General features: G+C 32.2%; 1 protein-coding gene across 2 annotated transcripts; it reads left to right on the top strand.

Moving 5' to 3' along the window:
- The first annotated feature begins 4,275 nt into the window (after nt 1-4,275).
- On the top strand, nt 4,276-15,164 carry LOC143062948 (uncharacterized). Of its 2 annotated transcripts, XM_076234809.1 has the most exons (8): nt 4,276-4,752; nt 5,619-5,686; nt 7,081-7,230; nt 7,683-7,763; nt 8,190-8,471; nt 8,773-8,859; nt 10,476-10,532; nt 11,358-15,164. In XM_076234809.1, exons 1-8 carry the CDS (start codon nt 4,529-4,531, stop codon nt 11,570-11,572), a joined length of 1,164 nt encoding a protein of 387 aa, XP_076090924.1. In that variant the 5' UTR covers nt 4,276-4,528; the 3' UTR covers nt 11,573-15,164. The 2 variants fall into 2 exon arrangements, with proteins under 2 accessions (XP_076090924.1, XP_076090930.1); XM_076234815.1 differs by lacking the exon at nt 8,190-8,471.
- The last annotated feature ends 1,006 nt before the right edge of the window (nt 15,165-16,170 follow it).

Raw genomic sequence — 16,170 nt, 5'->3', positions numbered from 1 at the left:
CCATTAATACCGCACTTTTCGAGAGATGAAAAAACATGGCGCCAATGATAAACTATGACTACATTTGTGTACGCTAGACGCTTGTTTTGTTTACAAACGACTTGCCAGTGATGCTCGATAAAATTTGTTAAGGGAGGCTAAATAAATTACACGGTTGATTGAGCATTTCAGATGCTGCTCCATTACCCATTAGAGCTAAAACAACATAATACCTACGAAGAATTATTTCTTTGAGTTCATGCTCGATCTTAAATAGCCTTCATATGTTTTTTTTTAATTCCTTGTTCTTAAAATCCTTTCTATGGTTATGATTTCACCATGTCGTCGACTAAGCCAGGTTTGCGTAATTGTTGTGCAAAAAAAAGCTGCTTATTTTTGTATTTGTTTTTTGGACTTGATATTTTTTGGAGGAAGTGCATGATAGATATCGCAAACCGTTCAACAGATTCCATTACAGGTTTTGAAGTGGGTGTATTTGCTGCTGACGTAAAGGTTTTGTAGTTTTTGAGGATATGAAGCATACATCATAGCGCCCTTTTTCTTATAATTATAATATTTATATTTAAATTCTACATATCTATCCAAGGGTATGTTCAACTGATGGTTACTCCTTGACAATTGTGAATGTCAAGAAAGGTTGTATGTTGTTAGATTCACCGGCGATTCAGGAGGTTCATCTGAGGAAAATTAATTTTATTCAAAGATTATCATCAGCAATATTTATGACCTGTTTGAATATGTTAAAAATCAGCGCAAATGAGATTTTGTTTTACTTTTGTCGCTAGAAATGTTAATTGGATTGAAAACAAAGTTACATTTAAAAGGCTCTTGCGTCTATATTCAAATGAATGTGAAAGGTTAATACCAACTTTTCATCTGACATTACTGAAATTTGTCAAAGGCTTGTATATCAATATTTTGAAAAGTCAGCGCAAATCAATTTATTTTAAAGATCATTCATTCATCTTAATAGATAGCTGCTGAGACGTCCGGGATTACAATCAATTTCCATCTAAATTTTTCTCCTTCTTCTTAGTAATTGTTCAAGGAAAGAAATCGAATTAAATAACTAAATGCCTTTGTTTTTCAAAAAACTAATCGCAGTTTCGGGAAACACAACCAGTCTTAGTCAATATATTTACAGTTAAAACAATACTTGTGTGTATTTTAAACCACTTCCGAAATGGTCTTGCCTGAGAGTATCACCAGCCAAGTAGTCAGCACTTTTGTGTTGACATGATATGTTCAAAATTATCAATTAACTGTTTACAAAACTTTGAATTTTTGAAACACTAAGGCTTTTCTACCTCAGGAATAGATTACCTTTGCAGTATTTGGCTAAACTTTTAGGAAGTTTGTTCATCAATACTCTTCAATTTCGTACTTTATTTAGCCCTTTTTAACTTTTTTGGATTCTATCGTCACTGATGAGTCTTTTATTTGTAGACGAAACGCGCGTCTGGCGTTAATATAAAATTTCAATCTTGGTATCTATGAGGAGTTTATTTAGAAGATTTGGTATGAACGGCAATGAGACCAACTATTCACAAGCGATGAGAAAAACCTGTACTGCATAGTCAACTATGAAAGGTCCAGAAATGACACATATTGAACATTTCAAACGAGAAAACGAGTAAACGAGAAAACTAACAACATAATATTATGTACAAAAAAACCCCCGAAAAACCAATATACAACAACAAACGACAGTCACAGATTTCTTCCTCTTATAACTGCCTTGAATAAATAGACTAGCGTCCTGTACATTTATAATGATAATGCAGATCATAGCATATTACTAAGAGTGGTTTCAAAACCGTAGTTTGAAGTCTTTCGTATGTATATGAAAGGGCAACAACAATAATGTTTTTCGAAATAAAAGCAAATAAAAAAAAAGAAAAATAAGAAAAAAACACATTTTTGCAATGACTGAATAATTCGTTTCTATTCATGATTAATTCTAAGGACATTAAGATGAATGGAACATAAAGTGTGATTTGTTTTATTTAGCTGATGAATACATATTAAATCAACTTCAAGGTTGTCTATCTTTCTAATATATAAATGAAGTATGAATTGCATATTACATTCGGTACTAACAAACACATATTAGTACCAAAAATAATTGTAGATGATGAAAAAACTGCAGATAACATTACTCTATACTTGCATCTTCTGTTTATTATGCTAATTCTATTCATTACATTGTCAAACTGTTGACTTTAATTTCCAATAAAAATGTTAATTGTCTTTTCCTTAATGGTAATGTCGCGTTGGTACAACGATTCGTCTGTGTTTGCATGGACTTCTCATAAGTCACGACAGTTAATTTTATACAATTGTAATAACAATTACATAAATAAGTGAAAAACCTTTAATCTAATTTTCTCACAAATTTTGAGATTTCTTGTAGAAGTATGATTAACGAAACACATTTGGTACATTAATAAGTTTCGGAGTTTAGTGTGACGTCCATTTCCTTGGTACATTAATAAGTTCCAGAGTTTAGTGTGACGTCCATTTCCTTGGTACATTAATAAGTTTCAGAGTTTAATGTGACGTCCATTTACGCTAAACTAGTAGATATTTTTTGGAAAGGGGCCAGCTGAAGCCCTTCACCGGTTGAGGTGTTTTCTCAGTGTTTTGATTGATTGAATTTTGATGCTTAACGTCCAGTGGTTCGCTGTGTTGAAAACCCATTAGTGGCATTGGGCTGTTTTCTGCTCTTTGGTCTCCTTGACACATTTATGAGTTTGAACTTGCCTTTGGTTTGTTCCGTCTTCATTCTAAACTTTTGATATATCTGTCTTTGCTTTATATGCCAGCTTTAACGATAACTCTCTCTACACGACCCATCTGAAAAGTTTCGTCACCCTCGTTAAATCTCGTACGATTATTTTTTAATGGCGGCCGAATTTAACGTTTCAACGCGATCTTGAAAAAAAGGGGACAGATCGGAATAATTTCGATGTTAAATACGACATGAATTTTTATTAGTTTGCAAAAACAAGAATTCAGAAATTTTGGTAACTTGTGTAGCTTATTTAAATTTTATCGTATCACAGAAATTACCGAAGTTAAGACAACAACATCTGACGCCATGTTTCGTCTGCTTCAACATTCCATTATCAGTGAGGTCAAAACAAATTACCTAAATAATCACAGGTACTTCATTTAAACGTCACAAAATCATAGTTTACGATAACATATTTAGCGTAAAAGTTCCGGCCAGCCATGGGAACACAGAAAAAAATCTCTGCAAGCAGTACATTTCGGATTTTTTTTATAATGGCCATCCGGCTTGCGGAGTAAACTCCGGTGTACTGGTTGACCATGACTACTTAATGTTCATCTGCCACATTATTCCCAACATCAAGGAACAGTGATAATTATACTGTTGAATGTGATCACGGTTATTCATGTAGTCAATGGCGAATCCAGCATTTTACAAAGGGGGGCCTGCTGACGGGGTGCTCCAGTCATGCTTCAGTGATTTCCTATATAATCAACATTCCAAAAGGTTCCTGGTTCGATTCCCGTTTGGGATGAAAATTTCAGGAACTCAATTTTTCGGCTCTTCCTTGACACCATCTGCGAGTATGGTCTCGAGGAAACGATGATAGTCCGTCGGAAGGGGACGATAAATGGCTGACCCGTGTAAAGAGAGAGCCATATCTCTTGCATGTTAAAGACACCCTTGTAGATTTCGAAAAAGAGTAGGCTAATGCCGCTATAAGGCAGCACTCGCACCCGCAAAGTGGAAAGGGATTAATATAAGCTGAAAAACTTGTTTCTCAATCCACTATAAATAAATATGTTTAAACTAACATTTTTTCCTCAAGAAAAGGGGGACCGTCGCCCCTCTGGATCTTATGGTAGCCCACAGACTAATTCATAACTTAACAAAAGTTTAAAACATAAAAAATTATTAACATAATTCACAATCTTCTAATTCTGTACTTCCTTCAAATGGCAAACTCTCAACAAATCTTTTCATTGATTATGTCACACCTTATACAGTCCCAGGAGATGGAAACTGTTTAGTTTTCTCTCTCTAAGTTCAATCATAAAAAGAGACTTGAGTCATCCTTAAAAAATCAAGCTGTAGCAGTCGCCTGCATATTTTATGCATCGGTTTAAACCTGATCAAAACATGTTCACTCTACCTAGTATTTTATCACTATATCACTATTAGGTTCACATTTCAACCTATTTAGCAATACACACTTATGGTTATATAACATCACAGTACCAAAATTGTACTCAGTAACCAGGCCCCGGCGCCATAAAACTTTTTTTTGCTGAGTAAAAAAATATTCTCAGAATGAATTATTTTACTCAGCTAAGAATGAGAACTTTTTTATCCGCCATAAAAAAAAATTCTCAACGTTGAGAATATTCTCAGCTGAGAATTTTTTTTCTCAGCTGAGAATTTTTTTCTCGACGATGTAAGCGGTAGGCGGAACTCTTTCGTGCTTGAAACCGAAAAAAGAGTGCTAAAGTCCGCGAAAATGCAGGTGAGATTTAGATGGTAAAGTCGTCTGTCAAGGTAAGTTCTGCTATCAGTGCATCTATAATGGCAGAAAAAAACAAGAGAGGGGCAAACTGGACCACTGATGAGGAGCTAGCCCTGATAGATCATGCAAATCAAAGGGAGGATGCCCTTTTCGGGAAGATGAAAGGTTGTGGGGATGTTAAAATCGCTACGATACGGCAAAATGGTTGGAAAGAAATATGTGACATATTAAATGCGTAGGTTCTTTTTATTTCCCCAATTTATTTAACGTTCTCAGAATGAATATGTCAGTTGTATCAGATTCTTCGTCATTATATAATTATAATTTGAAGAAACCGCGGATCCGTTTGCCCTGTTTCACGTTTGCCCTAGAACCTGTTCGCCCTGATATCTTTATGAGGGTTTGGTTGGGGTTAAATGATTAAAGAATAATGCCCTTAAAAAATGAAGATTAGAGAATAAGTGGCGAAAAAATAAAGATTGGAGAAAAAAGGGGTAAAAATTAAATGTATACACAGAATAACAGACCCCTTCCCCCCATCCAAACCCTCCTTTATTGATATTTGTGAACAAAATAATTGTTTTCAGTCCCAGCAATGCCAGTATAACTGCATGATATTAGTCTGGAAACCAAATTAGTCCTATAATATATGACCTCGGGGGCATTATTTAGACAAAAAATAAAAAATGAAAATATCAGCATGAAGACGTTAGATAGTGAATATGTAATGCGAAGGCATATATTATAGGACTAGAAATGATATGTAATTACCTCATGTACTTACATCTGCTAAGTACTGCTTTGAATAAACAAACAAAGGCTGTCTGGGATCATAATCTGATAATGATGAAAACAAATTAATTTATTAAATATATCCACCAAAGGTTAACCTGTACTATCATTTCTATCCATTAATATTAAAAATATGGATCACACTGAATATCACACACAGCAAATTAATTTATAGTGAAACTACATTTTTGAGTGTTTTTTTTTAATAGACGAAAAGAGCATAAGTCATTCTTTACAGTTAAAATTAAATTGTATAGAAATAAATTTACCTATTATTCATTAACATTTGGCTTTTTAATTCTAATGCAGAAGATTTACAGTTCGTAAAAGAACAGCTGAAGAAGTAAAAAAAAAATATTACAACTTAAAACAGAGAAGTAAGTTCAGTAGTTTCATGTTGTGTTTATACTAATGCAATATATCTCATTCATTATAAGGCAACATTAATTTAACAATTTGTTGCTTCATTCATGTCATTTAATGGGAACTAGAAAACAAAAGTAAATTAAGAAAATAATATTCATTACATACTATATACCATATTCAAAATCATTACAAAATGTATCTGAATGGCAACATTTTCATGTCATTTAATGGGAACTAGAAAACAAAAGTAAATTAAGAAAATAATATTCATTACATACTATATTCAAAATCATTACAAAATGTATCTGAATGGCAACATTTTCATGATTTTTATGCCCCACTTACACAAGTTCGTTATGATATGATCTTTCTAATTTTAATGTCAAATAAGAGTTGTGACCACAAATTCACAGTGCATTGAACTAAGAAAATGATACTATGATAGTGCGAGTGGGGCATCCATGTACTGGGGACACATTCTAGTTTCCTTTAGATGTGAAATCCTTGGTACATTTTTATGCCCCACCTATGATAGTAGAAGGGCATTATGTTTTCTGGTCTGTGCCTCCGTTCGTCCGTCTGTGCCTCCGTTCGTCCGTCCGGTTAAAGTTTTTGTCGAGGTAGTTTTTGATGAAGCTGAAGTCCAATCAACTTGAAACTTAATACACATGTTCCCCATGATATGATCTTTCTAATTTTAATGCCAAATTATAGTTTTGACCCCAATTTTATAGTCCACTGAACATAGAAAATGATATTGATAGTGCAAAGTTCAGGTTAAAGTTTTTGGTCAAGGTAGTTTTTGATGAAGTTAAAGTTACATGTACATCAACTTGAAACTTAGTACACATGTTCCCTATGATATTATCTTTCTAATTTTAATTCCAAATTAAAGTTTTGACCCCAATTTCACGGTCCACTGAACATAGAAAATGATAGTGGGAGTGGGGCATCCGTGTACTATGGACACATTCTTGTTATATTGTACGTTTAATATTATCATGATTTCTCACAATTTGATTGGCTGTTATTGTCCTAATAAATTTCTGTACAAAATGTATCCACTTTAATCCCTTTTACCATTGACATAATAAAATAAATTGACTTGTTTTATTTAAGGAATGGCACAGGTTATTTTACAGTGTGCACCACATTTTTTATGTTATTTCGAATAGACAGAAAAAATATTACAGTCATTTCTTAGAATTTGATCCTAATTTTTAATTCAATATTAAACCATAGAAAAACATGAAAAAACATTGATGATGTCACGGTCACATGACTGAATTATGTCTATGGGCTGATAACAAGATAACGTCAGCCAATCAGAAGACGTGTTACATCCAAAATTAGATTATAGTCCAATATATTTAACTTGCTTTATTTAAAAAAATATGTTTTTTAGGTAGAGAAAAATATGACCTACAAAAGAGACCAAAAACAGGAGGAGGTCCTGTTGCCAAAACCACTCAGGCAGAGGAACTCCTCATCAGTCACATGATTGAAGAGAAGCGTACACAGCTGACTGGGTTTGCAGAAGGTGTAGACACTGACAGTTAGTATTATATGTAGATACAAGATATTGACAAAGACACTATTCTTTTTGACTACATATATTGTGACATGCATGAGAAACGTGGAATTACCACCAGAATTACATGTAGATTCTATTTTTAAAAGTCTGTAAATAATGATAGAATAACTAATCGAAGAATTCAAATAGAGAAAAATATTCAATGAGTGACCGAACAACACATTAATTCACGAATGCGCGTAGCACATGAGTATATTTTGTATATAGTGAATAATTTTTTTCTATTATTGTTGATGCATAATAAACACACATAACCTGATCTGTAATGAACCTATATTAAACCAGTCATCTGTCCTTTTTCACTTTCTATATTTTGATTTGAATTAAAGGTTTCATTTGTGGGACTGTTGGTCAGTTAGTTACATGTGGTATTTTGTCTAAAATGAGAACTGATAATATATGCCTTATTTCAGCAATTGTATCACAACCTGAATGTTCTGGATCTTGGATTTCAAGACAGAAGGAGGCTCTTGATGCCTACAAAGAACTATCAGGTATTTTTTTATTTTTTATAATCTCTTCTTGTTTCTTTATACATTTATTTCAGTTTGCTGTTTTCATGCTTCTTGTGTAAGAAATAAACACATATGAAAGAAAGAGGCTTGAATATTGATCATGCTCAGGGGTAAGATTTTCATCATCTCCAATCTAACTGATATTATTTGAGGGACAGGTATTGTTACTCATGGATGTCTGTCTGTCCTGCTTATAAATCAGAAACTTACTGAAGAAAAACGCAAAACTTACATAAGATAAAGTGGTCACTGCTTGAAATCCCATAATGACAATTAAGTTTAGATATAAATAAGCACCAACCTGACATGTACGTCTTGCACTACAACTTCCTATATAGGTAGAAATGAATATGCATAGAAATATGACATGCATAAAGTCATTTCAACCATTGTCTCATTTTTCAGACAGAAATTTGGTGACAACAGCCAAGAAAATGGCAGTAAAAATAGAAAATTTTTTAGACACTCATACAGTTGTAACACCAGTCCCAAGAGCTAATGACATTCACATTATTGATAGCTTAAAGGGAATTTCTCAGAATGAAGTGGAGCAAGATGAGTCGGAAAATGATTTATTGGTGAATTACCTATGTCACACATACAGCTGCCTAAGAAATTTGAAAACACCTGATTTACCTTCATTGATCAATGATTTGGTGATATTTATAAAAGAAAACACATATAAAGGTTTGTTGCTCCAACCAATTAATATTTGTATACAATCAATGTGATGGTTTGAAAGGTCAAGGAGGTCAACTTCTATTGGGTCCAGTTGTTTACCATTGGACATATTTTCCATTTCCTTTCTCAATTTTCTCAATATTGTAATTTGTTTCCATTACTGCTGCTCATGACTAAGTATTAGTTGAAACAACTAAAGTTAATGTTTAAATAACAACAAAGATATTGTCAAGTCATGGTCAATTTTATTACATTTCTTAAGTTGTAGTAAATTAATTAACATATATAAAATGCAATTACATTTCAGAATCAACACAAAATGAGGAGCTTGATGGACAGACTGAAGCTGACAAAGAACCTACATGTATTGTAGTAAATTCAGTGGAAGAACAGGGTAAAGTTGTTAATATATAATTCCAAGTCTGAGAATGACAGGAAATCTATTAGAAATTGGTCTTCAACATTTATAACATATATGTTACATAAAGTATTTCATTTTTGTCTTTCCTATAACATGTATAATGGATCCCACTTATTATTTTAAAAGTATTAAGTATAAGCCAGAGTGTATAGAAAGAATACTTTATGACTGTCATTGCTGAATGCAACTTGTTTATATTTTGACCAAGCTGTGGTTAAATTAACAAGTGATAAAAAGTTTGATTGAGCAATTACACACAGGTGACAGTTACAAATGGAAAAAAATACTTCAAAATCACAGGCCCTAGATATGGCATGGACATAACATGAAACTAACACAGCTTATTGTATAATTCATTATTTTAGAACCACAGTTTAAGGTTGATATTGAAACTATCAAGTTATATATGACGAACATATGAAAAAAAGTGATTTTTATACGACCGCAAAATTTGTTTTTCGCACTCTAACTTTAGTAAAAGTGAATGTAAATCTATGAAATTTTGACACAAGGTTTATGACCACAAAAGGAAGGTTGGTATTGATTTTGGGAGTTTTGGTCCCAACATTTTAGGAATTAGGGGCCAAAAAGGGCCCAAATAAGCATTTTCTTGGTTTTCGCACTATAACTTTAGTTTAAGTTAATAGAAATCTATGAAATTTTGACACAAGGTTTATGACCACAGAAGAACGGTTGGGATTCATTTTGGGAGTTTTGGTTACAACAGTTTAGGAATTAGGGGCCAAAAAAGGGCCCAAATAAGCATTATTCTTGGTTTTCGCACAATAACTTTAGTTTAAGTAAATAGAAATCAATAAAATTTAAACACAATGTTAATGACTACAAAAGGAAGGTTGGTATTGATTTTGGGAGTTAAGGTCCCAACAGTTTAGGAATTAGGGGCCAAAAAGGGACCCAAATAAGCATTTTTCTTGGTTTTCGCACCATAACGTTAGTATAAGTAAATAGAAATCTATGAAATTTAAACACAAGGTTTATGACCATAAAAGGAAGGTTGGTATTGATTTTGGGAGTTTTGGTCCCAACAGAATAAGGGGCCCAAAGGGTCCAAAATTAAACTTTGTTTGATTTCATCAAAATTGAATAATTGGGGTTCTTTGATATGCCGAATCTAACTGTCATGACTGTGTATGTAGATTCTTAACTTTTGGTCCCGTTTTCAAATTGGTATACATTAAGGTCCAAAGGGTCCAAAATTAAACTTAGTTTGATTTTGACAAAAAATGAATCAGTTAGGTTCTTTAATATGCTGAATCTAAAAATGTACTTAGTTTCTTGATTATTGGCCCAGTTTTCAAGTTGGTCTAAATCGGGGTCCAAAATAAAACTTTGTTTGATTTCATCAAAAATTGAATAAATGGGGTTCTTTGATATACCAAATCTAACTGTGTATGTAGATTCTTCATTTTTGGTCCTGTTTTCAAATTGGTCTACACTAAAGTCCAAAGGGTCCAAAATTAAACTTAGTCTGATTTTAACAAAAATTGAAATCTTGGGGTTCTTTGATATGCTGAATCCAAAAATGTACTTAGATTTTTTATTATGGAAATGAAATTTTATATTTTTAGAACAAAATGGTGAAAGGACAAGTGCACCAAGTTCTAACCCAAAGGGTAAAGGTAAAGGTAAGTTTCCAAACATGGGGGTAATTTGCTTTCAAAAGTTATGGATTGTGATATGATTTTATTCTATGACTTTTGATACACAGCCATGTTCTAATTCTATTAAAACATGTGAATCACATGATTGGCGTCACAATTATAATTGCAACATCAGTATCATTTTGAACCACACAAGAGATCAACATGGACATATTTGTTTATGTTGCTACCTAGGAAAATAAATAAAATCCTTTTAAAACTAGGATACATGTTTCTTTAAAAAAGAAGATGTGGTATGATTGGCAATGACACAACTCTCTTAAGAGACCAAATGACATTTACAACTGAAGACCTTTGTTTAGCCTTTAACAATGAGCAAAGTCAATACCGCATAGTCTACTATCAATGTCCCTCAAATGACAGATGTACAACATTTCAAAAAAGAAAACTAATGGCTTAATTCATGTACAAAAAAACAAATTATATTTATTTTTGTAGAATTATAATTAAAAATTCATTCTAAACACTGTTAACAAATGAAACAGATATATGAAGATGAAAATGTTTCAAGGATATTAAAATTAATATTTATGTCAACAAGCAGAGCGGAACTAACTCTTTCAAAATTTAACAACCTCTTGCAAAATTGTAATTTGCATATATGGCATAATTTAATAAATACAAATTATGATGTCTTGAAATGGATTCATCTATTTATTATTAGAAGGTTCGATATTTACTAATTTTATCACACAGTTCACAAAGCAGATTCTGCATCAAATACAAAAAGAATGTACATTTCTATAACTTTATAACAACCTTTATATGTTTTATATTTCATGTCAATAGGAAACATAAAAAGGGGAAGAAGATCTTTGGCAGAGTTGGAAGAGGAAAACTTAATTTTGGACAACGAAAGGTTACGTGAAGAAACCAAGAGAATTAAACTAGAACAAGAAAATTTAAAATTAGCTAAAGAAGTTTTTATCTTGAAAAAACAAACTTTAATCTGTAAACTTCAGTCTGAGTTTCCTGACTGTGTACAAATTTTAAATGAACCATAATTACAACATGTTTATTAGGCCAAATAAAAATATATGTGTGGTTCCAGTAACCCGACCAACCCTAGTTAAAACCCCCAGACCCTAGAACTTTTTTTTCATTTCTTAAAAATAAATTTTCAAACGATCAAATTTTGAGGATTGTGAATTAAAATAATTAAATTCATAGATTTCTGTCATCTGAATTTCCATCACAAGTATCTGTTATGGTTAAATGCAAGAATTCATAACAGAATGCAACAAAATTTAACTAAAAACGTATCATGGCTGTTTATTTTACAACCACACCCATGTAAAAATGTCGAACTTCCGGTTGGGGCGTGTATAATAAGGGAAACAATTTCGGTAAACACACGATTCTTTTCCGGATTTTGACATTAAAAAAAAATTGCTGACCTACCAACCCTATTTTTTAAAAGTATGTAACTGGAACCACACATATATTTTTATTTGGCCTTCCTTTAAATCTGGATATTTTGGTATTCAATTTTAGATAACTTAAAATTATTACTGTTTTTCATTCAAACACCTGTACTTGGTAAAATATTGTTTAACATTGTAACCATTTAGGAGATAACTGTATTGTATTTTAAGCTCCGATGGCATCAATTGGGGATTTGATTGGCGCAAATTCAGTTTACTGGCGACGCGTTAGCGGAGACAGTAAACGTGTATTTGCGACCATCAAATCCACAATTGATGCCGTCGGAGCTTAAAATACAATATTGTTATCTCCATTCTAATGAAACTGACAGAAAACAACGTTAAAACATGTATTTAAAAAGTGGCATATGCCGTCTGCGCTTGCGCGTACGCTTCATAGCATCAATTAGGAGATAACTGTATTGTATTTAAGCTCTGACGGCATCAATTGGGGATTTGATGGTCGCAAATTCAGTTTACTGGCGACGCGTTAGCGGAGACAGTAAACGAGTATTTGTGACCATCAAATCCACAATTGATGCCATCGGAGCTTAAAATACAATATTGTTATCTCCATTCTAATGAAACTGACAGAAAACAACGTTAAAACATGTATTTAAAAAGTGGCATATGCCGTCTGCGCTTGCGTGTACGTTTCATAGCATCAATTAGGAGATAACTGTATTGTATTTTAAGCTCTGACGGCATCAATTAGGGATTTGATGGTCGCAAATTCAGTTTACTGGCGACGCGTTAGCGGAGACAGTAAACGTGTATTTGTGACCATCAAATCCACAATTGATGCCGTCGGAGCTTAAAATACAATATTGTTATCTCTATTCTAATGAAACTGACAAAAAACAACGTTAAAACATGTATTTAAAAACTGGCATATGCCGTCTGCGCTTGCGCGTACGTTCCATAGCATCAATTGTCAATTGATGCCCTGTAGATAAGTGACGTTATCCAATCAAAATGAACGTTACAAACGTTGTTGCATTAGAATTTGTCACTTTGACATATATTCATATCATTTAAATGTAACCAACTGTATATTTCAGCATATTTAATTCAAGTTTTAGATCAGTGGTGGCTATAAATATGTTGCATATTGCTTATCAAATCTTTGTGTAAGAGATCCCTTATTTTTTTAATATATTCGTAATAATTAATTCAAATAAGACCAAAAATGTATTTTTACCTGTCAGACATGACTTAGAAAAGTTCTATGTTATAATAATCAAGTGTGGTCAAGAGAATGTGAATATGGAAATCTAGTAAGATGTTTACAAATGCAAGGTTTACTTAAAAAAATTGTCTTGCAATGTCATTCCTTTTTGCGGTGCCGTCAAAGGTTGGGTTCATATTAATACAACCCGTACAATCTGCAACAGCAAGTTCCTCAATATTATTATTTATTATTATGTCATTATGATTAATGCCGATATCGTGTAAAATAACACATGATGTAACATATTTAATAGACTGTTCTGGTGTTGTTCTTAAACCATCATGTAAACAATTGAACCTCCTTTTTAGTATCCCAAATGTTTGTTCAATTAGAACCCGTGTTCTGCAAAGAGCTCTGTTCAAATTTCCCTGGCAGTTATCAGCTGGACTTAGATACGGGGTCATCAAGTATTTGGTACATGGATACCCAGAATCCCCTAGTAACAGTCCTTGGTGAATTCCTGTTAAAATAATTTTTTAATGTAATATTTACAGATTGTATTTCAAATTAATCAAATAAATCAACATTCAGTTTAAAGCAGTTAAAGCTTGTAACGTAAACAGTTATAGAAACTACAGCTTCCAATTTATTTGTATTAAAAATCAAATAATATACTTTCAGCAAAGGGAAGTAACTTCACAATTATCTCCCCACTATTGATGCATTTGAGTATAAGCACAATAATTTATTTGCATTCCTTCACAAAAACTATACAAGAAATTGTAATTAGCATATCAACACCAAATGACCAAATATGTATATATGTTTACTAGCTTGTGTTAGCTATTTAAATGACTCATTATTATATTGTAAGATTTATGGTAAATTTACATGCAAGTTCATCTTAAACCTAAAATATGTGTAAATGCTGGAATATACTATATGTTAGTATGTAAAGTTTTAGTTTTGAAGATTAAGAAGTTTTTCTACAGTTCTACTAATAAGAATAAACAAAATGAGATTAAGTTACCATTTTCAAATTGTTGACATAGTCCACTTGTTCTGAATATTCTGCTGTCGTGCACTGATCCAGGCCATTTTGCACATAAAGAAGTGACTCTAAAATTTGGATCACAAACCATCTTTAAAAAAAAGAATGGTATATTTAAAACTAAGGCAACATATTTTTTAATGTAAACAGTATGTATCATGTAATCTGATTGGCATGACATTCAAATTATCAGGAATTGAAATTAACATTGTTTACCTTAAAAAATGTAGTATTTAATTGCACACAACAGATCCGCTTATTTAAATATAAAAATAAATGAATAGTTTTCACTGTTGCATTAAAATACAGTTCTCTTTTTTGCATATAAGACTATTTCCAAATTTGACAATCGACAATTCATTTTTCGAAGTACAATGCAAAATTGTAATTGAATGAAATTATGATTATATCAGCACAAAAAAAAATGATATTGTTTGAAGGATTATTTTCTGTAATTGTTAATCTTACTTGAATATTTAAAGAGTGCACTCCTTTTCGATTCACAAAATCGGCTTCATTTTCATGTGGGCTGATAATTTTTACAAACGTCCCATCTATACATCCTAGTACATTTGGAAATCCTTCAAATATAAAAAAGAATCATTAAAAGGTGCTCAGTATAATAACAATATTTTATCATAGGATTTAAAGCCTATTTAAAGGACTTCACTGGTGTGTAAATTCAACCAATTCACTCACAAACAAATTGAAGTCTGAAGGACTTTTATTATATGTTTATGAGTTATTTGGTTCAGTTTATACACCAATGAATTCCTTTAAAAAAGGCATTCAATCCTTATAATTGTTTAAAATTTGAAATAAGGAAAATATGTTTCCCAACACTTAACCTCTGTCCCACATAAGTTGTATATTTATGCAAAAATATGTATACCTTGAAATTTGCAATCTTGTAAAAATTAAACTACAAAAATTCTTATCATTCAAACAAATCTATTTGTTTTAGTTATTTTATTTAACGAATAACGTGCAGTGAATTGAATTTTATTAACTTCTTTGTTATTATCACCGCCATCTTGTTTACATTTGTTATGAAAAGAAGTTCGGCCAATGTGGTCTATTGAAAAATAGCCAACATCAATCTCAACTACCGGAGGTCCTCTCGACCAACCTTTTAAGAATTATTTGTTCGTAAACAATACAACTTATATAATATATAGTGCAAATTGGTACAATATATAATTTGGATATTAAACAAATATAGCCTTTGTATGAGGTCGATATATAGAGAATAATACATGGTAAAATCTGTATCATATGTCGTATCATCCTGAGAAACCAATATCAGCCCGAGGGATGATATTGGTCGAATGTGATACGGATTTTGCCATATTCTATATATTTTTGGTCCGGTTTTCATACTGGTCTACATTAAAGTCCAAAGGGTCGAAAATTAAACTAAGTTTGATTTTAACAAAAAATGAATTCTTGGGCTTCTTTGATATGCTGAATTTAAACATGTAATTAGATTTTTGATTATGGGCCCAGTTTTCAATATCTCAGATACTATAAGCAATAGGGCTAGTATATTCGGTGTATGGAAGGACTGTAAGGTGTACATGTCCAACTGACAGGTGTCATCTGACCTTGACCTCATTTTCATGGTTCAGTGGTCAAAGTTAAGTTTTTGAGTTTTGGTCTTTTTATCTAATACTATATGCCATAGGTCAACTATATTTGGTGTATGGAAATATTTTATGATCTTTATGTCAATCGCACAGGTTTTATTTGACCGTGACCTCATTTTCAAGGTTCATTGCACAGTGTTAAGTTTTTGTGTTTTGATCTATTTCTTCCGACAAAAAGAAGCTGTTGACTTTACATTGCTTTTTTGGTGTCTGAAATTTAGTCATGATTTCAGTCGTATTTCATTTTTGTCTTGCCTACACAAAGAGTAAAATACTGAGACAAAAGTATAGTGTTTCCAGGGGCATCAGC

Source organism: Mytilus galloprovincialis, chromosome 1 (assembly GCF_965363235.1).
Source record: "Mytilus galloprovincialis chromosome 1, xbMytGall1.hap1.1, whole genome shotgun sequence".
NCBI classification, from domain to species: domain Eukaryota; kingdom Metazoa; phylum Mollusca; class Bivalvia; order Mytilida; family Mytilidae; genus Mytilus; species Mytilus galloprovincialis.
Note: the sequence above shows the minus strand (reverse complement) of the source record. Positions and strands in the feature narration are given on the sequence as shown.